This window comes from Oncorhynchus mykiss, chromosome 3, assembly GCF_057628025.1.
Source record: "Oncorhynchus mykiss isolate SJ-2025 chromosome 3, ASM5762802v1, whole genome shotgun sequence".
Taxonomy (NCBI): Eukaryota; Metazoa; Chordata; class Actinopteri; order Salmoniformes; family Salmonidae; genus Oncorhynchus; species Oncorhynchus mykiss.
The window spans coordinates 58,101,952-58,127,731 of record NC_143024.1 but is presented as its reverse complement, the minus strand read 5'-3'; the positions used below and the strand labels follow the sequence as shown (position 1 = coordinate 58,127,731).

Here is a 25,780-nt window from a genome sequence, read left to right as displayed (position 1 = left end):
TGAAGATGATATAATAAGAAATGATAATACTCCAAGAGGCTACCCATCCCCTCAGGTCACATGTTGGAAGGAAATGCAAATGCATAAAAACAACCAAAACCCAAACAACTTATCTCTGGGGGGCTGAGCAGGAAATACCAGTGTCTAAAGCAAACAGAGTTGCTAAAAACACTGAAAACAATAGCAAAAGATATGAGTTTTCCAGTCTGATTAATAGGAATAAGTGCCAACACAAGACACCGTACAGGGTTGAATGTATTCACTGTGGCACACCGTCATTGAAATGCTTTTCAACGGAATATAAAAACAAAGGTGTTTTTATTGGACTAGTCTAGGTAGTCCGGTTTCTTTCATTTGCTACCTAAAGAATATGACCTAGGAGGAGGAGAGACGAGGCCTTCTCTTACCCGTCACCTCTACGGTCATGATGACTTTGCTACCGTCCATGACTTTCAGATCCTTCAGACCTCGTAGGAATACAGGGGCAGACGGCTTCTTGGTGTCAACTGCATTTGGAGGGTCCGTCCTCTTGAAAATGTTCTTCGCTGAAATGTAACAACATTAGCAGGGTTACTTTAAGAACATGAGTAATTTACTAAGCAGCACACTAAGCCAAGACAACCAACTTGAGTTTCAGCATTTCCCCAATTGACTGTTTGTCATGTAAATCAATAGTTATTCTAGATGGAGTCTTGGAATACTATACAGTTCATTCGGAAAGTATTCAGACCCCTTCACTTTTCCCACATCTTGTTACATTACAGCCTTATTCTAAAATGGATCAAATAAAAATCCTCAATTTACACACAACACCCCATAATGACAACAAAAACAGGTTCAGAATTTTTTGCAAATGTATTCAAAATAAAAACAGACCTTATTTACATAACTATTCAGACGCTTTGCCATGAGACTCGAGATTGAGCTCAGGTGCATTCTGTTTCCATTGATCATCCTTGAGATGTTTCTACAACTTGATTGGAGTCAACCTGTGGTAAATTAAATTGATTGGACATGATTTGGAAAGGCACACACCTGTCTATATAAGATCCCACAGTTGACTGCATGTTAGAGCAAACACCAAGCCATGAGGTCGAAGGAATTGTCCGTAGAGCTCCGAGAAAGGATTGTGTTGAGGCACTCCAGCATCTCTCCAGCACTCCACCAATCAGACCTTTATGGTAGAGTGGCCAGACAGAAGCCCCTCCCCAGTAAAAGACACGACAACCCACTTGGAGTTTGCCAAAGGGTACCTAAAGGACTCTCAGACCATGAGAAACAAGATTCTCTGGTCTGATGAAACCAAGATTGAACTCCATGGCCTGAATACCAAGTGTCACATCTGGAGGAAACATGGCACCATCCCCACGGTGAAGCATGGTGGTGGCAACATCATGCTGTGGGGGATGTTTTTCAGCAGCAGGGACTAGGAGACTAGTCAGGATCAAGGGAAAGATGAACTGAGCAAAGTACAGAGAGATCCTTGATAAAAACCTGCTCCAGAGTGCTCAGGAGCGCAGACTGAGGCGAAGGTTCACCTTCCAACAGGACAATGACCCTAAGCACACAGCCAAGACAACGCAGGACTGGCTTTGGGACACGTCTCTGAATGTCCTTGAGTGGCCCGGCCAGAGCCCGGACTTGAACCCGATCAAACATCTCTGGAGAGACCTGAAAATAGCTGTGCAGCGACGCTCCCCATACTGTCCGAATGCACTATATATTAAGGCTGGAGTAGATTTCTTATAGTACTTCCCAAATGGCACCCTATTTCCTGTACATAGTGCAATACTTCTGACCTGAACCCTATGGGGTAATGCCACTTTAAGAATGTTTACATATCTCGCATTACTCATCTCATATGTATATGCTGTATCCTTAACTATCTATTGCATCTTAGCCACTGTCACTGCTCATCCATATATTTAATACTTATATATTCTCATCCCATTCCTTTACTAGATTGTGTGTAATAGGTTTTGTTGTAGAGTTTGTAAGAGATTAGGTTTTGTTGTGGAATTGTTAGATATTGCCTGTTCGATACTGCTGCACTGTCGGATCTAGAAGCATAGGCATAAGCATTTCGCTACACTCACAATAAAATCTGCATGTGACCAATAACATTTGATTTTGATTTGATTTGGGAGCCCTGTGCATCGCTTGGGAGTCTCCGCTTGTTCAGATAAAGATGAACCTCCTGGCCAAGAGCAAGAGCTCTCCTACATCAATTACTCTGCTGGCTGGCAATCTACTGCAGCCAGGACATCTGAAACCTACAGTACTGAAGAAACCATGCCAAAGAATGTGGGAAACTGTGTTCTCAATGACATTGGCAGCCAAGCGTATAGTCGGAAAACTTTCAGAGGCTCTGGAGCAGAACGTTACAAGTGTACAGCTGATCCTCATATGGACTTGTCATTGAAAAATTAGAGGTCGACCAATGATGAAAGCGGTGATGAAGACACGTCGGCGCCAAGGCACAGCGTGATGATTTGATCACGATTTATGGCACTGTCCGGATGGATGACCATATTTATACACATCACAGGAGTGAAGCACACCTTCGCCAGTGGCTTTCTCTGGGGCCCGGACATTGCCACGGAGGTCCAAGGATACTGGCACACTCAGAGGCATGACGATGGATTAAACTTGAGTTGACTAATGTATCTAACTGTATGGATTAAATTGTCATGTTTGGATCCCTTCAGTAGCTCTGAAGAGCTGCAAGTTAAGGATTTATCTTTACAGAATTGCTGAACTAAACTGGTCGCCGGACGGCGGTCAGTTCAAAGCCCCCATCATTTAGATTGAGTGTGTCGATTAGGTTTAGAGAATGATTGTGAAGTTTGATGCGTTTTGTTTGTTGGCCAGCAGAGTGATGCTAATTAATCGATGGAGGCAATTGAAATGGGTTGCTTCATTCATTGAGAACTTGTATTGCACATTTCCTGGCTATACTTTGTAGGCCTATGCCATAATGTGGTGTGTATGCTATGCTATTAGACAGACGATCTTCTACATTGTAGAAAAATGTATGGTATGTACACATTTTATAATTCTATTCTTATTGCATACTTGTAATGCATCTTTATCACTTTTAAATTGGCTTCATACTGTAGTCCTTGGAATTCAGAGTAATATTCTTTGTTTTGTTGTTCTGGACTAATGATAAATATACAGTACCAGTCAAAGGTTTGGCAACACCTATTCATTCATTTTAAAAAATATATATATTTTCTACATTGTAGAATAATAGTGAAGTAACACATATGGAATCATGTAGTAACCAAAAAAAAGTGTTATGAAAAATCTAAATATATATAGTACATTTGAGATTCTTCAAAGTAGCCACCCTTTGCCTTGACAGCTTTACACACACTTGGCATTCTCTCAACCTGCTTCATGAAGACTGAAGACTCTTGAATGACTTCCCACATATGCTAAGCACTTGTTGGCTGCTTTTTCTTCACTCTGCGGTCCACTTCATCCCAAACCATCTCACTTGGGTTGCGGTCTGGTGATTGTGGAGGCCAGGTCATCTGATGCAGCACTCCATCACTCTCCTTGGTCAAATAGCCCTTACACACCATCACACCTCCTCCTCCATGCTTCACGGTGGGAACCACACATGTGAAAAATCATCCGTTCACCTACTCTGCGTCTCACAAAGACATGCCGGTTGGAACCAAAAATCTCAAATTTGGACTCATCAAACCAAAGGACAGATTTCCACGGGTTTAATGTCCATTGGCCTGATTCTCGCAGTCTCCACTGAACAGTTGATGTTGAGATATGTCCGTTTCTTGAACTCTGTGAAGCATTTATTTGGGCTGCAATCTGAGGTGCAGTTAACTCTAATGAACTTATCCTCCGCAGCAGAGGTAACTCTGGGTCTTCCCTTCCCGTGGCGGTCCTCATGCGAGCCAGTTTCATCATAGCGCTCAATGGTGTTTGCGACTGCAATTGAAGAAACTTTCAAAGTTCTTGACATTTTCCAGATTACTTTAAGACATGAAGGTCAGTCAATGATGGACTGTCATTTCGCTTTGCTTATTTGAGCTGTTCTTGCCATAATATGGACTTGGTCTTTTACCAAATAGGGCTATCTTCTATATACCACCCCTACCTTGTCACAACAAAACTGGTTTGCTCAAATGTATTAAGAAGGAAATAAATGCTACAAATGAACTTTAAAACAAGGCACACCTATAAATTGAAATGCATTCCAGGTGACTACCTCATGATGCTGGTTGAGAGAATGCCACAAGTGTGCAAAGATGTCAAGGCAAAGGGTGACTACTTTGAAGAATCTCAAATAGATTTTGATTTGTTTAACACTTCTTTTTGGTTACTACATGATTCCATTAGTTATTTCATAGTTTTGATGCCATCACTATTATTCTACAATGTAGAAACTAGCAACAAAAACAAAAACGGAATGAGTAGGTGTGTCAATTTGACTGGTACTGTAATTATACTACACATCGTACACTTGGGTTCCACCTTGACAACTCTGCTCTAAACGTGACTCAAATAATGTGAGAACTTAGATCGCTAGAAACAGCTCATAAGTATCCAAACATTGTTAATTCCATTATGGTACAAGATAGACACATTATAGTCTGGTGATGCAACGATTAGCTATCTTGCTAGACCCGTCAGAGACGCACAGGGCTGTATACATTTTATACACATGATTATGGAGTCAGAATGAATAAATATTACGATAGAATTCCTCCTACTCTGATCACATTTCGTCATCCTCAGAAGTCGGGAGTAGAATTTCATCCATAACTACAGACTTGCCATCTGGAGAAGTTTCCAGAGCACAACGCAATGCTATTTCTGCGCCCCAAATGGCACCATTTTCCCTATTTAGTGCACTCTTTGTGAACAGAGCCCTGGTCAAAAGTAATACACTAAATAAGGAATAGGGTGCCATTTGGGATGAATACGAGATATGTCCTGAACGTTACCAGGTGCGCGTCCCAAAAGGCACCCTAACCCCTATACAGTGCACTACTTTTGATCGGACACGTTACAGTACTCCAATTACAGCTCGATCACCCTTTAGACCCGTGCTCTAAACACCACAGCGACGATCTGGACACTCCAAATGACTGATGATGTGATGTTATTGGCAAACTAGTGAGGTACATGTCCTGAAAAAGCAAACACTTGGATAATCTCATTAAAGATGACCATAGGACGTGAGGGATAAGGGGATTGCTCTTGCCAAGGTCTTTAAGAGTCCAAATCAAATTACTTGACTCATCATTGTACTTTAGTCATAATGGGGTAAAAAGTTGAATCTAATGATAAAAACATGCACTATCACAATACAGTTATATAGAAAGAAATCATATATCAAAATAAAAAGGGACAGAGGGAGCAAGAGGACAAGCTGTTCGGAGCGAAACAGGCACATTTCCACGAGGGACTTCTCTATTACGGAGGGCTTCCTGAGAGAGAGAGCGAGGACCTTTTTGGCCCTCGCTCTTTGATTCATACGCACCATGTATGGCGTTTGGTTCTACGTAGAGTCAACTAGTGGCCCTAACCTTGTGGACGTCAGGACCCTACAAGACAGGGCTTGTCATAAACACAGCCCACTGTCTGTATACATACCCAGCATGCCAGAGGGAGATCCAAGGCATCTCCAGCATGTTTCCATCAGCACTACTGCTTAAAAAGCCCCGTTTCACTGCCGCCTCAGGCTGCGCGTCCCAAATGGCACCCTATTCCCTTTATAATATACTAACTTTTCACCTGGGCCTATGGGAGCTTTCGTCAGCCCTGGTCAAAAGTAGTGGGAATATGGTGCCATTTGGGACCGACAGTAATCTGAGGAGCCCTCATAACAGTTTACACATGGCCCAAGGGCCCGACTTTAAACAAAAGTGAATAATAATGCAGGGAGCCTAACTGCGTGGGACATCCTCTAGCCCCTCTACCAATCCTAAGGCATGCAATACTCAACAGTCAATATAAACATTTTGCATTTCCCAAAGGCATTTCAATAGTAAAAAGAAACCATCACACCTTACAGTATTCATATATCATTGGAGGCTGCTGAGGGGAGGACGGCTCATAGTAATGGCTGGGATGGAGCGTAATGGAATGGTAACTAACACAAGAAAACCATCTGTTTCATACCATTCCATTCCGGCCATTATTATGAGCCGTCCTCCCTTCAGCAGCCTCCGCTGTCATATACTGTAGGTATATGTACAGTATGATGATCTTAACTGACAGCTAACACTGCCATGGCTGTTCTTCAACAATATCTTAGCTGTGTTGAACATAGCAGACTCACCCTACCTCTTAGACTGGCATCATATAAACGGGCACCAATCCACTCATCTACTTGTTCTCACAGGTTCAGTGTGATGCCAACTTGCCAAGCGAATCAACGGCCACTTGGCTTGCAGCTAGCCCATCTGCATGAAGCGTTGCATCTTTAAAATCAGGGCTTAGAAAGGAGACTCTTAATCAGATTGAAGTGAAGGTTAACCTGTAGATCGAGATCACTATGGAATCTTACAGTCAGTGTCATTACTGTTAAACATAAGTGTATTATAATGCATTATAAAGGACTTCATAGAAAGTGCTTCCAAACAGATTCCAAAAAGATTGGATTTTGGATGTCCTTAAAGTTATACTCTCTCACTGCTCTAGCACTCTTTTGCTACCAAAAAATGAATGAGTGCCATTAGTTCTTAATGCATGACCAAGATGGTTGGTGTGCTAGCAAGTCAAACAAGCTGTGTTTCCCTCTCTCTCTCTCTCTCATGCTGCATACTGAACTCACGGTGCATGTGTGGGAATATGATGGCATTTCACATTCTAAAAAGCTGAACCTCTGCCATGAAGCCCTGTGTGCGCTGAAAGACAACGTTTCTGTCCCAAATGGCACCCTATTCAGTGCACTACTTTTGACCAGGGTCATGGTAAAAAAATATTTAAAAAATAGTGGACCATATAGGGAATGTGGTGCCGTTTGGGATGTAGACAAGATGCATGCTGGAACAGAGAGAGCAGATGTTTCCTTAAATGCAACATCAGAGCCCTAAAATAGATATTCTCTTAGAGCAGCAGCGTTGCTTATCAAAGGGCTCAAAGTACTCTCAATATAGACATTTCAGGGCTTTAGTAAACAGTCAAATGCTCATTCTTCTGAGAAAAGAAGCATATTTCCCATCATGGATTGAGCACATTCTCAAAGCCAAACGATTGCTAAGAGCCTGATAGTATGAGACACATTTTATGTACAGTACCAGTCAAAAGTTTGGACACACCTACTCATTCAAGAGTTTCTTTATTGTTACTATTTTCTACATTGTCGAATAATAGTGAAAACATCCAAACTATGAAATAACACATATGGAATCATGTAGTAACCAAAAAAGGTGTTAAACAAATCAAAATACATTTTAGATTTGAGATTCTTTGCCTTGATGACAGCTTTGCACACTCTTGGCATTCTCTCAACCAAGTTCCCACATATGCTGAGGAGTTGTCTGCTTTTCCTTCACTCTGCGGTCCAACTCACCATCCCAAACCATCTCAATTGGGTTGAGGTCGAGGGAATTGTGGAGGGCAGGTCATCTGATACAACACTCCATCCTTCTCCTTCTTGGTCAAATAGCCCTTACACATCCTGGAGGTGTGTTTTGGGTCATTGTCTTGCTGAAAAACAAATTATAGTCCCACTAAGCTCAAACCAGATGGGATGGCGAATAGCTGCAGAATGCTGTGGTAGCCACGCTGGTTAAGTGTGCCCTGAATTCTAAATAAAACACAGACATTGTCACCAGCAACACACACCCACACCATCACACCTCCTCCTCCATGCTACACGGTGGGAACTACACATGCGGAGATCATCCGTTCACCTACTCTGCATCTGACTAAGACACGGCGGTTGGAACGAAAAAATCTCAAATTTGGACTCATCAGACGAAAGGAGATTTCCACCGGTCTAATGTCCATTACTCGTGTTTCTTGGCCCAAGCAAGTCTATTCTTCTTATTGGTGTCCTTTAGTAGGGGTTTCTTTTCAGCAATTAAACCATGAAGGCCTGATTCCTCTAAACAGTTGACGTTGAGATGTGTTTGTTACTTGAACTCTGTGAAGCATTTATTTGGGCTGCAATCTGAGGTGCAGTTAATTGCTGATTTCTGAGGCTAGGAACTAATGAACTTATCCCCTGCAGCAGAGATACCTCTGGGTCTTCCTTTCCTGTGGCAGTCCTTATGAGAGCCAGTTTCATCATAGCACTTGATGGTTTATGTGACTGCACTTGAATAAGCTTTCAAAGTTCTTGACATTTTCTGGATTGACTGACCTTCATGCATTAAAGTAATGATGGACTGTTGTTTCCCTTTGCTTATTTGAGCTGTTCTTGGCATAATACGGACTTGGAATTTCACTAAATATTGCTATATTCTATATACCACCACTACCGATCGGCTCAAATGCACAAAAAAATAAATGCCACAAATTAACTTTTAACAAGGCACACCAGTTAATTGAAATGCATTCCAGGTGACTACCTCATGAAGCTGGTTGAGAGAATGCCAAGAGTGTGCAAAGCTGTCAAGGCAAAGGGTGGCTACTTTGAAGAATCTCAAATATAAAATATATTTTGATTTGTTTAACACTTTGTTGGTTACTACATGATTCCATATGTGTTATGGCATAGTTGATGTCTTCACTACTATTCTACAATGTAGAAAACAGTAAAAAACTATTTTTAAAAAACCTTGAATGAGTCGGTGTCCAAAATTTTGTAATGTATAGATTTATATTTTACCGTATATGTTTCTATATATAGCATGTTTAAAGAATTTGTCAGCATAACATGCATGTGTGTTCAGATGTTCAATTTTTTTAATTTTCTTTTAATAACCTGAAATATTAATTTGGCATTCCCCTACATGACCATCATTTTAGTAAAGCAGACTTTTCCCTCGTCATAAAACAATATTTCCAAAGCCATTGTGGTGTACACTGAGTGTACAAAACATTAGGAACACCTGCTCTTTCCATGACATAAAGAGTGACCAGGTGAATCCAGGTGAAAGCTATGATCCCTTATTGATGTCACTTGTTAAATCCACTTCAAATCAGTGTAGATGAAGGTGAGGAGACAGGTTAAAGAAGGATTTTGAAGCCTTGAGACATGATTGTGTATGTGTGCCATTCAGAGTGTGAATGAGCAAGACAAACGATTTAAGTGTCTATGAACAATGTATGGTAGTTCTTGAGTGTGTCAAGAACTGCAACGCTGCTTTTCACACTCAACTGTTTACCCGTGTGTATCAAGAATGGTCCACCAATCAAAGGACATCCAGTCAACTTCACACAACTGTGGGAAGCATCGGAGTCAACATGGGCCAGCATCCCTATGGAACGCTTTCGACACCTTGTAAAGTCCATGCCCCGATGAATTGAGAATGTTCTGCGGGTAACAGGGGGTGCAACTCAATATTAGGAAGGTGTTCCTAATGTTTTGTACTCTCAGTGTAATGTGTATTGTATGTACCTAGTGTCTCAGAGTACGGGGTCATGATCAGTTATAACTTTTTGATCTTAATGAACAGCATGGACAGGGAGGAGCTGAACCCACTCTGAGAAGCTTGATACATACGGTCACTGTAGAGGCTCCCAAGCCCACCTTTGACGATGACTCTGGAAGTGCACACCGCTCTCCCATGGCTGTTCTCAGCGACACATGCGTACTGGCCTTCGTCCTCTGGCAGTGCACCCTGGACTGTGAGTTGGGTCAGGCCATTCTCAAAGGCAGAGTGGGCATGCGGCACTGGCTTGTCTGGAGGGGGAGTGGGGGAAGGAAGAAAGGAAAATGCGTCACACTCGGGGAGGAAACACCTAAACCCAGTCCACACACATCAAAAAAAAAAGTATCTTACACTAAGAGTGTAAAAGTTAAGGAGAGCAGTATTACACTGAGAGAGACGATTGAAGAAAGATTATTAGAAATTAAGCAAGAGACTAATATTCATTCATTCACATTGAACAAAGAAAACGTTGGCTGTGGAATCGCTCATAAAACAAATAAATGTGTGGTGGCAGAAAAAGACTGCACGAATGTAAAAAAATAACAACAACAACCTTGTAACTGATCGGATGTGTGTTTTCCTGCAGGCCTGAGTTTACACAGACAGGCAGCTAGCTAGCTCGGTGTTAAATTGATCCTGGATGGGTCTCCCGAGTGGCGCAGCGTTCTGTCGCAGTGCTTGCTTTGCCACTAGAGAACCTGGTTCGGGTCCAGGCTCTGTCGCAGCCGGCCGCGACCGGGAGACCAATCGGAAGGCGCACAATTGACCCAGGGTCGTCCGGGTTGAGGGAGAGCTTTGCCGGCAGGGATGTATCTGTCCCATCGTCCACTAGCGACTCCTGTGGTGGGCCGGGCGCAAATGCACGCTGACACGGTCGCCAGGTGTATGGCGTTTCCTTCGACACATTGGTGCAGCTGGCTGCCGGGTTAAATGGGTCGTCGTGTCAAGAAGCAGTGAGGCGTGGCTGGGTCGTGTTTCGGGGGACGCACGGCTCTCGACCTTCGCCTCTCCCGAGTCCATACGGGAGTTGCAGCGATGGGACAGGAACGTAACTACCAATTGGATACCACGAAATTGTGGAGAAAGTTTTGTAACTACAGCGCACAACATGATTCAATGCACCAGTAAATAAATCGGCACAATCACATTTTGGAGCTCAAATTGAGATCATGTATTCTGTGCTAATGACGACACAAAAAGAGAGTAACGGAGAGGAATGTACAATATGCCATATTTATGCACCACCTCTATATAAACGGCTCTTGCTCCCTCCCGGTGCTGGACCACCCAATCACAAGAAAGGCATTAACTTTGAAATCCAGGGGAGCCTTTTTTTTTGTCCTTGTGCTAAGCATTTCATAATCGGCCGGCACAGGTCAGAGTTTGGAAAGAGAGAGAGTCTCAGATGTCTGCTTTTGGAGCACAAAACACTTGCCAAGTCTAGCTGTGTGTAATATTTCAGAAGAGGTTTCAGGAGGCAGCGATGCATGTTTTTCCTTTATATGGTTCCTAGGCCTCATATTTGTTTAATGGCTGTGGGTGTATTTTCCAGCGGAAAGAACAGAGGGCTGCGAATCGGTCGGTGCTGGGATCCCTGCTGGGAGCGGGGACTATTTCTCTTCCCTGAGATAAGTGTGATGCCATTAACTGTCCATCCGTCTTCAAGAGACCAGAGTATAACATCAACAGTTCCCGTACAGCTCAGACCTGGAGCACTAAGAGAAGTGGCCTTGTGGAAACTATGGCTACGTCCCAAGTGACACCCTACTCTCTATATAGTGCACTACCCATAGGGGTCTGGTCAAAAAGTAGTATACTATGAAGGGAATAGGGTGCCATTTGGGACAGAAACTATGTTAGATCCTTCGCTAAAATCAGCAACAAGTCAATTCTATTTGAGTTTAAAGATTAAATCTCAAATTTTAAAGATGCCTCTTAAAGGCCCAGTGTAGACAAAATGTGATTTTCATATGTTTTATATTTCAGCACTATGAGGTTGAAATAATACTGTGGAGTTGTGAAAATAATGATAATGCCTTTCTAGTGTACTGTAAGAGCTGTTTGAAAAGACCGCCTGAAATGTCATCTTGTTTTGCCGAGATGAAGCTTTGGCCTGCCTGGTGACGTCACTACATGGTAAATTAGTTAATAAACCAATAAGAAAGTGCCAAACCGCTCTGCCAATAACAGCTAGTTTTCAATTTTCACCTCCCCACTCAGCCCACTCCCAGACAGTCCTAGCAAATTTCTTGCTTGAGAAATTGCTCTTTGCTAAGAAGCTATTTTTATTATTTTGTTTTACAATTAAGTACTGTAAGGTACTTAATTGTTACCCAGAAATGATTTGATATTTAGATTAAAACGACTGCATTGGACCTTTAATACTTTTCAGCTATGTTTTCTAACGAGGATAATTAAACTCAAACACATTTGGCCACCGAAGTAAAACAAAACACAAACAATTACATTGGCCAAGACACTTCTCAAACAAGTTCAGGAGACAAACTTTTGACTAGAAATGAAAGTTACAGTTAAGAACTGTAGCCCTATGTTGTGAGCCAAGTTAGGCTCAGGTGATAGATTGATTTTGTCTAACTCTTAACAAATTGTGATCCATCTTCATTAAATATGGAAGGATAAAAATGACCTAGCTACAATAAAAAAATACAATGTTCAGTTGGAATTCTGCTAGATGCCAAGCTTTCATTTTGGTTAGTGATATTGGGTACCCTTAGGACGTCCATACTCCCAAGGCTAAACCCTAACCCCTACTCTTACCCTAACCTTAACCCTTACCGTAACCAATTCAAACGTCAACTCCAATGAGACATAGACGTCCCAAGGCTCCCGTATAGCATTAATCCATTTGGGAGTTATGACCTTCAAAATTGCCCATTCAAGGGGTTTCCTCCGACATTCTCTACATAGAGCAGTTAAAGATGAAAAAGATCAACATTCTCTGTGTGGGATCTGACATATTACAGAGACACATGAGCCTTCAGCAGCAGAGCAGCCAGACCTGTGAAACGGTGGTCCTGTGATGGGCCGGCCTCATGCTGAGAGGGAAAGCAGTAGCAGACTTACTATGGCGGTGTCCCAAAGGGCACCCTATTACCTTTATAGTGCACTACTTTTGACCAGGGCCCGTAGTGCACTATATAGGGAATAGGGTGCCATTCGGGAACGCATGTAATAAATTACACACACCCCACCCCACCTAGCTGATCTATTCAAGAGGGTTCTGAGTACAGGGACTTTTTGTTATTCCTACCACTTCTCCCTTCATCCTTCACTTTTCATAGGAGTGGAAGGGATTTGTCTGTCCGTCCAATGAGGTGCAAAGCATTGAAAAACAGGATTATCACCCCCCTCTTGTGGTGACTGCTACTGCTAGGGTTGCACATTTCCGGTAATTTTTGCCAAATTCCCAGGTTTCCCAGAAATTCCAGTAGGAAATTATGGGAAAGTTACTGGAACTTTGCATCCTTAGTTACTGCAGGGGGAGATGCAGGGTGGCAGGTAGCCTACCGGTTTAAGAGCGTTGGGCCAGTAACCGAAAGATTGCTGGTTTGAATCCGTGAGCCGATTAGGTGAAAAATCTGTCCGTTGTGCCCTTGAGCATGGCACCTATTTCCTAAGTCAAATGTAAAATTGATTTAATGATGGGCTCTCTCACCGTTTAGGAGCCAGGAGATGTTAGGTAGAGGATCCCCCTCCACTGAACACTGCAGAAGGAAGTCCTGGCCCTCACTCACTGAACATCCCTTCAGGACAGTGCTGAACGCAGGGGGCTTGCCCTCCAGCCGTGGGTCTGCAGGCGAGGGAGTACACAGACAGAGTATTAAGAATACGACCTAAATGTATTACATTGGGGCCTTACATTTGAAATGCGTGGTACTGGTCAGTCTAACGGCCCATTTCCACCAGAAGACTTTACCCCAGTGTTTGGCCTAAAGTACCTGCCGCAAACAATTACCTACCCGGACTTGGGACAACCGACCGCAGCATCGGCAAACTGGGTGTATGACCAGATGCAATCTTTCCTTCTCTCCAGTAGAGGGCATAGGTGGACAGGAATTGTGGCAGGTCATGTCTGGGAGGACACACTCCCAACAGAAAGACCGCTCATCTCAAACACAATAACCTGAATATGTATAGAGTCTGACACGGCTCTGTATTATGGAAAATAAAAGCGATAAATTCTGGACTCTCCCTAAATTAAATCACCGTAGACTGGTGCCAGTACGTTTAGTCCAAACAAAACCACCAACCAGATTTCAAAACAGTTTCACTTGGACTATCATTCAATAAACAACCAACTGTTATTTGGTTAAAGACCGCAGACAGCTTATAAGGACCGGTCCAATAGCAACAGTGTCTCGTTTTAGTTGAACTCAGCCCAAAATCGGCATTGCCGCTGAGGAATGAACTAAACGGTCGATGTGCTCACCTCAGTTTAGCCTGCCTTCATCATTATCGTGTTTTGATTAAGACAGGCAGGGGAAATGAATTAGACGCTTATTTACCCAAAAAGGCAGAGCTGGAGACTGCGGAGACCATTTACGTCTAAACTACCGTACCTTCAACCATAGACCTGTCAGATGAAAAGGGTGACGCGATACATATCCTTCACAACAAAGGGCCTTAGTTCACACTATTAAAACCAACAATGCTGCTCTCCCGTTCTCCTTTAGTTCCTGCCACAGTGTGTATGGTAAACACTTTTTGACCAGAGCCCTAACGGGTCCCAGGGACTCAAAGGAATGGGCACATTTTAGTGACTTCCCTAGCACCACACACCTGATTTAAAATAAATCAACTGCTCATCAAGCTTTGATCATTTTAAAAATCAGATGTGTGGTGCTAGGGCAAAAATGTAAAATGTTGCACCTCTTGGGTTCCCCAGGACCAGGATTCGGAAATGCTGGATAAAAATCAGGTGCCATTTGGGACCCAAACCAAGTACTTACTCTTGACCGTGAGGTTCCAAGTCGAGGACACCTTCCCAGTGCTAGTAGTCAGGGTGCATCCGTACGTCCCACTGTCCCTTTTCTGGACGTTGTCCACAGTGAGGATGTGAGTGTTGCCGTCCTGCTGGAAGCTCAGCCCTGCTCTGGGCCTCAAAGGGAAGCCATCTTTAACCCAGCTCAGGCCAGCCACGGGAGAGCCTGAGACTGGAAGAGCACATTAACAGTCAATCTAATGGGTTAAATATGCAATGATAAAAGTAGCTAAGAACTGTTAGTGAACTGGTATTCGTGAATTGGCAAAAATGTGCATCTAAACATGACAAATACATACAGCATTTTACAGAGTTACGATTCATATAAGGAAATCAGTCAATTGAAATCAATTAATTCCTAATCCATGGATTTCACATGACTGGGAATACAGATATGCATCTGTTGGTCACAGATACCTTCAAAAAAAGGAAGGGTCGGGGAACAGAAAATCAGTCAGTATCTGGTGTGACCACCATTTTCCTCATGCAGCGCGACACATCTCCTTCGCATAGAGTTGATCAGGCTGTTGACTGTGACCAGTGGAATGTTGTTCCAATCCTCTTCAATGGCTGTGCGAAGTTGCTGGATATTGGCGGGAACTGGAACACGCTCTCGTACACGTAGATCCAGATCATCCCACACGTGCTCAATGGGTGACATGTCTGGTGAGTATGCAGGCAATGGAAGAACTGGGACATTTTCAGCCTACAGGAATTATGTATAGATCCTTCCAACAATGGGCCATGCATCATCATGCTGAAACATGAGGTGGCGGATGAATGGGATGACAATAGGCCTCGGGATGTCGTCACGGTATCTCTGTGCATTCAAATTGCCATCAATAAAATGCAATTGTTTTCATTGTTCGTAGCCCATACCATAACCCCACCACCACCTTAGGGCATTCTGTTCACAACGTTGACATTAGCAAACCGTCTGCCATCTGCCCAGTACAGTTGAAACCGTGAAAGCACATTTTTCCAGCATGACAGTGACCATTGAAGGTCAAGACCCTGATGAGGACGACGAGCATGCAGGTGAGCTTCACTGGGACTGTTTCTGACAGTTCTTCGGTTGTGCAAACCCCCAGTTTCATCAGCTGTCTGGGTGGCTGGTCTCAGACCATCCCGCAAGTGAAGAAGCCGGATTTGGAGGTCCTGGGCTGGTGTGGTTACACTTGGTCTATGGTTGTGAGGCCGGTTGGACGTACAGTACTGCCAAATTCCCTAAAACGACATTGGAGGCAGCTAATGGTAGAGATATTAACATTCAATTCTCTGGCAACAGCTCTAGTGGACATTCCTACAGTCAGCATGCTAATTGCACACTCCCTCTAAACTTGATACATCTGTGACAAAACTGCACATTTTAGCATGGCCTTTTATTGTCCCAAGCACAAGGTGCACCTGTATAATGATTATGCTGTTTAATCACATTTTTGATATGCCACATCTGTTAGGTGGATGGATTATCTTGGCAAAGGTTAAATGCTCACTAACAGGGATGTAAACATATTTCTGCACAGCATTTTTAGAGGAATAAGATGTTTGTGCTTAAGGAACATTTCTGGGACCTTTTATTTCAGGTCATGAAACATGGGACCTACACTTTACATGTTGCATTTATATTTTTGTTCAATATAATACACCATAAGATGTTTTGAATCACCTTGGCATTTGAATGCGACTTTGGTCCCCTCTTTAGTGTCCTGGCTCTGAGGTACAGAGTCAAATTTTGGTGGAGCTCCAGCAGTCACTGCTGTCCTCGCTGACCTGCTCTCTCTGGCCTGCCTTCTAGTCTCTCTAGTGGGCTCTGGAGATGGCTGTGGGGGGCTCTGGACTCCCACTGGGGGGGTCTTCACCCTATCCCTTGTATCCCTCTCAGGGGCTGTGTGTGGGTCTGGGCTAGTCCTAGCAGCTCCCTGGCCTCTTAGATGGTGTTGCAGACTGGTGGAGCTGGCAGCCTTTGGGGTTGCCACTCCAGGCTTTCTAGGGGCCTCATCAGGCAGGTCTGCAGGGGGCTTGGGAGACGCCAGGATGGTGGTCTTGGGAGACACCATGGTGTCCTTCCATGTTGCTTTGGTCAGCTCTGTGTGGTCTTTGGTCTCCCTGGTGAGTGTGGCGAGTCTCTCTCTGGTCTCAGTCCTGTCTCCTGTCTTGGTAGGTGAACGCCGGTCAGCGAGCAGGCCGTTACTTGTGTGCTTGACTTCGGGTGAGTCAGTTGTCTTTGGGACAGGGGCCACCGGAGCAGAGGGACCAAGGCTGTAGTAACACATTGTCAAGGGATTGAATATTTAACTGTAGAGAAATTCCTGTGGAATTATTTGGTAGAAATGTATACATCTCATGAAAATAATTGCTCATGGAATCACAGTTAGTAATACTACAATTCAGGGAATTGTATGAGATACATACTCACATGCCAGCCTCACTGCCTGAACCTAAAAAGGAAAGGATGCACACTGAATTTCCTCTCAAATACAACAAAAAATGTCCCAAATATAACTGGTCCCCAATGGCACCCTATTCAGTGGACCCTAGTAAAAAGGAGTGCACTACAAAGGGGAAAAGTCCTATTTGGGACACACCCTGTGTGTTGATGGCTGCAGTATCTTACCCTGAACATTCAGCTCTGCTGTAGCTGTGGCCTTCCCAGCACAGTTGGCCACAGAGCAGGTGTACATTCCTGCATCGTCCACACACACATCTCGGATCTCCAGGAAGTGGATTCCCGACTTCTCAAACACGTTGAAGTGGGAAGAAGTATGAAGCTCTTCATCTCCCTGTGACACCCATCAAAGAGAAAAAGTGACAAAGTGGAAGAGAGAGATGTCAGAGATTAAGACTCACCATCCTACATACAGTGCCTTGCGAAAGTATTCGGCCCCCTTGAACTTTGCGACCTTTTGCCACATTTCAGGCTTCAAACATAAAGATATAAAACTATTTTTTTGTGAAGAATCAACAACAAGTGGGACACAATCATGAAGTGGAACGACATTTATTGGATATTTCAAACTTTTTTAACAAATCAAAAACTGAAAAATTGGGCGTGCAAAATTATTCAGCCCCTTTACTTTCAGTGCAGCAAACTCTCTCCAGAAGTTCAGTGAGGATCTCTGAATGATCCAATGTTGACCTAAATGACTAATGATGATAAATACAATCCACCTGTGTGTAATCAAGTCTCCGTATAAATGCACCTGCACTGTGATAGTCTCAGAGGTCCGTTAAAAGCGCAGAGAGCATCATGAAGAACAAGGAACACACCAGGCAGGTCCGAGATACTGTTGTGAAGAAGTTTAAAGCCGGATTTGGATACAAAAAGATTTCCCAAGCTGTAAACATCCCAAGGAGCACTGTGCAAGCGATAATATTGAAATGGAAGGAGTATCAGACCACTGCAAATCTAGCAAGACCTGGCCGTCCCTCTAAACTTTCAGCTCATACAAGGAGAAGACTGATCAGAGATGCAGCCAAGAGGCCCATGATCACTCTGGATGAACTGCAGAGATCTACAGCTGAGGTGGGAGACTCTGTCCATAGGACAACAATCAGTCGTATATTGCACAAATCTGGCCTTTATGGAAGAGTGGCAAGAAGAAAGCCATTTCTTAAAGACATCCATAAAAAGTGTTGTTTAAAGTTTGCCACAAGCCCCCTGGGAGACACACCAAACATGTGGAAGAAGGTGCTCTGGTCAGATGAAACCAAAATCGAACTTTTTGGCAACAATGCAAAACGTTATGTTTGGTGTAAAAGCAACACAGCTGAACACACCATCCCCACTGTCAAACATGGTGGTGGCAGCATCATGGTTTGGGCCTGCTTTTCTTCAGCAGGGACAGGGAAGATGGTTAAAATTGATGGGAAGATGGATGGAGCCAAATACAGGACCATTCTGGAAGAAAACCTGATGGAGTCTGCAAAAGACCTGAGACTGGGATGGAGATTTGTCTTCCAACAAGACAATGATCCAAAACATAAAGCAAAATCTACAATGGAATAGTTCAAAAATAAACATATCCAGGTGTTAGAATGGCCAAGTCAAAGTCCAGACCTGAATCCAATCGAGAATCTGTGGAAAGAACTGTTCACAAATGCTCTCCATCCAACCTCACTGAGCTCGAGCTGTTTTGCAAGGAGGAATGGGAAAGAATTTCAGTCTCTCGATGTGCAAAACTGATAGACATACCCCAAGCGACTTGGTAATCTGTAATCGCAGCAAAAGGTGGCGCTACAAAGTATTAACTTAAGGGGGCTGAATAATTTTGCACGCCCAATTTTTCAGTTTTTGATTTGTTAAAAAAGTTTGAAATATCCGATAAATGTCGATCCACTTCATGATTGTTTCCCACTTGTTGTTGATTCTTCACAAAAAAAACAGTTTTATATCTTGATGTTTGAAGCCTGAAATGTGGCAAAAGGTCGCAAAGTTCAAGGGGGCCGAATACTTTCGCAAGGCACTGTATTTGAAAGACAATACACCATCTCTGTTCTAACCAGAGTTGCAAAATCTAAATGTTAACTTTCCAAAATGTCATGCTTATTCCCTCCTAATACAAAAAAAGATTCAAACTGGGATTGCTGGAAAACCTTGGAATTTTGGGAAAGTTACTGAGATTACTAAACCTTCTCTCTGTTCCATCTCACCTTAAGCCAGGTAACCAGGGGCTGTGGGCGTCCTGTGATTTTGGCAGAGAACTTGCCACTCTGTCCCATTCGGACAAAGATGCGCGAGGGCCTTGTCACAAACTTAGGGGGGCTCTCCCCCCAGATACTGGGCATGCTCTCCATGGTTGACACTCCAAACCGCCCACTGAAGTCAGAGAAAACACAACCACTCACTTACCTCAGCATCCAAATATGTGTCTGCTTAATCACACCACTTGAACAAACAAATTCCATTTGAACAATGACTTAATATAGTAAATATGAGTGACTGACAGACCAAATTTACAGGCCCAGGCCGTTGCTTGCGGATCCAACTTTTACGGGATTTTGTCTGCAGCAATCAAAGATCCGGAGCTTCCCGAATCTTCTGTGCATGTACAGAGTATATCAAACCTTAGGAACACCTTCCTAATATTGAGTTGTACCCCCCCTTACTTTAAATCCACAACTTGGATCCCTCCACAGCCTCATAGATGATCTAGATACTTTTTCTAACCTCTCTGCATTACAACCAAATTATGATAAGTACTACATTTAAGCAATAAGGTACGAGGGGGTGTGGTATATTGGCCATATACTGTACCACAATCCCCAGAGGTTCCTTATTGCTATTATAAACTGGTTACCAACGTAATTAGAGCAGTACAAATAAATGTTTTGTCATACCCGTGGTATAAGGTCTGATAGACCACAGCTGTCAGCCAATCAGCATTCAGGGCTCGAACCATCCCAGTTTATAATATGTATTGGATCACCCCAAAAAAATGAGACTTTTACATTACCATGTAGTTTACCAATAAAATGGTCTGACGGTGAAGTGGACATACTCGGTGTTCAAAGAAATGATCTCACTACAATACATTTTAATAGTTAAAAGTTAGCAAAAATAGATCTTGCTACAGTGGAAAGGAAAATACCTTTCCATTTGTGGAGAGATCACCCTGATTAACGCTTTAGTCATATGCCTGTTTAACTATTTAAAATTTTTTTTTTATTATATGAGCAAAACATTTTATTTTCTTTGGAACAGCAAGCCAGACAACATTAAACAGGCCTATTTCTATAATGATCATGAATTCAGGGAGCAAAAATGATTCAATATTAAAGCATTACACTTCTCACTAAAGGCTTCAGTCATACAAAAGCTATACTTAAAACCCAAACTGGTTCTCTAGCAAGAATGTGTCACCCCATGTTCAGGAATGGGCTTTTACAATCTCTCACTTTAGGTTATTTGAAAATGAAATCATCATCTCTAAAATATCGCTATTTTTAAAACAAGCCATAGAAAGTTGCTTGCAATTTCAGTTTAATCCACCAGAAAAGACCAAACAAATATTATAACCAATATTATGGTTAAACTCAAATACACTAATTGATAAAAAAAAACTTTATCTTTGGTTATAATATTTCTAATGATATCATAAATAGGACTGGTGGAGTTGTCACTACTCAAAATGATAACTAATTGCAGCATTACCTCAAATGGAAGAGGCAAGTGGAAGGGGGGAAAAGTAAGGAACATGTCTGTTGGCCCTGCATTAAAGACCAAAATTGTCTAAAGACAAAGACAATTGTGACACTTTATTTTATTTCATTTAAGGACCAAATAATTGACAGCTGTCGGGGGGGATACAACCATCCCAGCTATGCAGATTTTGCTGGGAAGAGACAGAATAATTATCAGATACAATTTTATTGGTTACATACAGTACCCATGGTTAGCAGATGTTATTGCGAGTGTAGCGAAATGCTTGTGCTTCTAGTTGCGACAGTGCTGCAATATGTAATCTAACAATTCCTCAAAAACTACCTAATGCACACAAATCTAAGTAAAGACTAAGAATATATACATATAAATGTATGGATGAGCAATGACAGGCCGCATATGCAAGATGCAATAGATGGTATAAAATACAGTATATAGATAGATGAGTAATGCAAGATATGCAACCATTATTAAAGTGGCATTATTTAAAGTGACTAGTGATCCATTTATTAAAGTGGCCAATGATTTCAAGTCTGTATGTAGGCAACAGCCTCTATGTTAGTGATGGTCTAGTGGCCGGGGACTTCAATGCAGGGAAACTTAAATCCGTTTGACCAAATTTCTATCAGTATGTTAAATGTGCAACCAGAGGGGAAACAACTCTGGACCACCTTTACTCCACACACAGAGACACATACTAAGCTCTCCCTCGCCCTCCATTTCGCAAATCTGACCATAATTCTATCCTCCTGATTCCAAGCAAAAATTAAAGCAGGAAGCACCAGTGACTCGATCTATACAACAGTGTCAGATGAAGAAGATGCTAAGCTACAGGACTGTTTTCTAGCACAGACTGGGTTTCTTCTGATTGCACTGAGGAGCACACCACATCAGTCACTGGCTTTATCAATAAGTGCATAGAGGATGTCGTGCCCACAGTGACTGTACGTACATAACCGGACCAGAAGCCATGGATTACAGGCAACATTCGCACTGAGCTAAAGGGTAGAGCTGCCGCGTTCAAGGAGCGGGACACTAACCCGGAAGCTTATAAGCAATCCCGCTATGCCCTCCGATGAACCATCAAACAGGTAAAGCATCAAAACAGGACTAAGATCGAATCGTACTACACCGGCTCCTCTGGCAGGGCCTGCAAACTACTACAGACTACAAAGGGAAGCACAGCCGAGAGCTGCTCCGTGACACGAGCCTTCCAGATGAGCTAAATTACTTTTATGCTCTCTTCGAGACAAGTAACACTGAAACATGCATGAGAGCATGAGCCGTTCCGGACGACTGTGTGATCACGCTCTTCACAGCAGATGTGAGTAAGACCTTTAAACAGGTCAACATTCACAAGGCCACAGGGCCAGATGAATTACCAAGACATGTAAGCATGCGCTGACCAACTGGCTTCACTGACATTTTCAACCTCTCCCTGTCTGAGTCTGTAATACCAACATGTTTCAAGCAAGCCACCATAGACCCTGTGCCCAAGAACATTAAGGTAACCTGCCTAAATGACTACCGACCCGTAGCACTCACGTCTGTAAGGCTGGTCATAGCTCACATCAACACCATTATCCCAGAAACCCTAGGACCCACTCCAATTTGCATACCGCACCAACAGATCCACAGATGATGCCATCTCTATTGCCCTCCACACTGCCCTTTCCCACCTGGACAAAAGGAACACCTATGTGAGAATGCTATTCGTTGACTACAGCTCAGCGTTCAACACCTCAAAGCTCATCACTAAGCTAAGGACCCTGGGACTAAACACCTCCCTCTGCAACTGGATCCTGGACTTCCTGGCGGGCTGCCAACAACACATCCGCCATGCTAATCCGTAACACAGGGGCCCCTCAGGGGTGCGTGCTCGGTCCCCTCCTGTACTCCCTGTTCACTCATGACTGCATGGCCAGGCACGACTCCAACACCATCATTACGTTTGCCGATGACACAACAGTGGTAGGCTTGATCAACAACAACGATGAGACAGACTATAGGGAGGAGGTCAGAGACCTGTCTGTTTGGTGCCATGATAACAACCTCTCATTCAACGTGATCAAGACAAAGGAGATGATTGTGGACTACAGGACAATGAGGACCGAGCAAGCCCCCATTCTCATCGACGGGGCTGCATTGGAGCAGGTTGAGAGCTTCAAGTTCCTTGGTGTCCACATCGCCAACAAACTATCACGGTCCAAACACACCAAGACACACCACCCTTTTTTACACTGCTGCTACTCTGTCTTATCTATGCAAAATCACTAACTCCACATACATGTAAATATTATTTCAATTACCAAATCAAATGTTATTGGTCACATACAAATGGTTAGCAGATGTTAATGCGAGTGTAGAGAAATGCTTGTGCTTCTAGTTCCGAGCAGTCTTTACCATGCAGTAATGACTAACCTGAACCTGTGCCCCTGCACCGGTACCCCCTGTAATTAGCCTCGCTACTGTTATTTTAGTGCTGCTCTTTAATTATTTGTTATTTTTTTACTTAACTTATTTTTCTTAAAACTGCATTGTTGGTTAAGGGCTTGTAAGAAAGCATTTCACTGTAAGGTGTAACATTCACTGTAACCTGTTGCATTCGGCGCATGTGACATAAAATTAAATTTGATAAATCAATAATAATCTTAGCCACAATCAACAGCCTGATCAATTCTATGCGAAGAAGATGTATCACGCTGCAAGAGGCAAATGGTGGTCACACCAGATACTGACTGGTTTTCTGATCCACGCCCCTACTTTTTTTTAAAGGTATCTGTGACCAGATGCATATCTGTATTCCCAGTCATGTGAAATCCATAGATATAGGGCAAATTAATGTATTTCAATTGACTGATTTCTTTATATGAACTGTAACTCTCTAAAATCTTTGAAATTATTACATGTTGCGTTTTTATTTTGGTTCAATGTATATATAAAACACAGGAAAATCACATTTTTGACAGCACTGGGCCTTGAAAACGGCAACATTTTATTTATGCACCATGGCAAGATGTGTAGAATTGCAGGAAATTAACTTTTAAAACTTCCGCGAGATGTATGGCCCCCCCCCCCAACCAAACCTCACTTAGGGCCTCAAAAAGGCTAAGCAGCATAGTACCCTTTGATCTCAATCAGTTTCATGGAGATATGCATTTAGATCTACTTGAGTTTTGAAGTAGCCTACAGTGTTGTTTTGAATGATGGAGTGAATACATTTTAGAGCAGATGGTGGTAAACTAGCATACTGTAGCGTACCTGTGTATTTTGCACAGTGGCACGCGCTGTTGAGTTCTGACCACATGAGAGAAAAGTGTGTTGGCGTTTTTGTCTTACAGTAACGTTATACTATGCTATTCGGGTTAGGTTATGTAGAATACTGTGATCATTATGTGATCTTGCATACCAGTGGAGGCTCTTCAAGGGAGGAAGAGGACCATCCTATTCAGTGGATTTCAACAACCCAAAAAATTGTGAAACATTAAAAAAAGGTATCCTTCGGAGGACAGCTATTTCCAGTCCTTCTCTGGGATCATTGTCTTCAACACAAAACCTCGGAGGCTCATGGTTCTCACCCCTTCCGTAGACTTGCACAGTAATTATGACGACTTCCCGGGGGACGTCATCCAGCCTCTTTCAGTATGAATTGACATGTTTTCCATCCAATCCAAGCATACGCTACAGCTAGCTAGCACTGCAGTGCATAAAGTGTGGTGAGTTGCTGACTCAGAGAGAAAGACAATTGTTTTGTTCAAAACTGTTCAACTACTAAGGAAGAGCAGCAGAGAGCGAGAGTGAGCTAGCCATATTTCATTGTATTTTTTCTTCTTCTTAGTTTACTTTTCACTTACTTAGCTAATGCAGCTAATTTAGCTTACCCAACAACCTGACTCAAGCAGAGATTAATGCTATTTATGTTAGCTAGCTGGCTATGGTTACCCAACACTGCAACTCTTCTAAGTCAAGGTAAGCTAACAAAAATATAAGCTTTTGGTTTTACAAATGTATTGCCACTGGGACCCGCTGGTGTAACTGCTAAACTGCTTGCTGTACACTGTACTGCGTGATGGTAAACCCACAATCCAATCCATGTGTACAAACACATTAGTTCTAGTTTGTTGATCATAACGTTATGGTGACAACTTAGGCTGTGTAGCCATTAGCGGTTATGCTATGAAGGTTTGGCTGCCTGGTCAAAGACTGACACAGCTGTTGTGTTGTCCAAAAGCAAGGGGAAAAGAAAAAGTGAGAGAAGGAAAGCGAGTAGATGCGAGAAGGAATTATACAATGAGCAAAGTGATGATGCTGTATGTGGCTGCTATAAAGGTGAACTGTGTGTGGGTGATCAGGGGTGTATTCATTCCGCTGAGTCAGTTGCTAACTGTTTCTTAAGAGCTCCAATGTAACCTGCCTAAATGACTACACCACCCTGTAGCACTCACATCTGTAAATATGAAGTGCTTTGAAAGGCTGGTCATGACACACAACACCCTAGACCCACTCAAATTTGCATACAGCCTCAACAGATCCACAAATGACGCAATCACAATTGCACTTCATACTGCCCTCTCCCACCTGGACAAGAGGGGAAATAACTATGTGAGAATGTTGTTCATAGACTACAGCTCAGCATTCAACTCAGCATTCAACACCATAGTCCACTCCAAGCTAGGGACCCTGGGACTGAACAACTCTGCAACTGGATCCTGGACTTTCTGACAGCTCGGACCCAGGCAGTAAGGGTAGGCAACAACAACTCCGGAACACTGACCCTCAACACTCCCTGTTCACCCATGACTGTGTGGCCTCGCACGACCCCAAACACCATCATCCTTGGTGTCCACATAACTAACAACTTAACATGGTCCACACACACCCGCACAGTTGTGAAGAGGACATGGCAGTGCCTCTCCCCATCAGGGAGGCAGAAAATATTTTTCATGGGCCCTCAGATCCTCAAAAGGCTGCACCATCGATACCATCGCCCTTCACCGCAAATAGCTACAAAGGGTGGTGCGGACAGCCCAGTAC

General features: G+C 43.1%; 1 protein-coding gene across 8 annotated transcripts in view; it reads right to left on the bottom strand.

Moving 5' to 3' along the window:
- Positions 1-25,780, bottom strand: part of LOC110520040 (myosin light chain kinase, smooth muscle) — a 97,480-nt gene that overhangs the window by 32,300 nt on the left and 39,400 nt on the right. For 4 of the 8 annotated variants that reach the window (XM_090229615.1, XM_090229616.1, XM_021597016.3 and 1 more), the window contains exons 6-13: positions 19,237-19,402; positions 17,201-17,366; positions 17,003-17,024; positions 16,253-16,845; positions 14,552-14,755; positions 13,258-13,392; positions 9,680-9,832; positions 408-545 (exon numbers count right to left, since the gene is read on the bottom strand). In XM_090229615.1, the coding sequence (XP_090085741.1) occupies positions 408-545; positions 9,680-9,832; positions 13,258-13,392; positions 14,552-14,755; positions 16,253-16,845; positions 17,003-17,024; positions 17,201-17,366; positions 19,237-19,402 (1,577 nt within the window). Of the gene's footprint in view, positions 1-407; positions 546-9,652; positions 9,833-13,257; positions 13,393-14,551; positions 14,756-16,252; positions 16,846-17,002; positions 17,025-17,200; positions 17,367-19,236; positions 19,403-25,780 lie in introns of all 8 variants that reach the window. The other 4 variants (XM_021597014.3, XM_021597013.3, XM_021597011.3 and 1 more) reach the window with 1 other exon arrangement.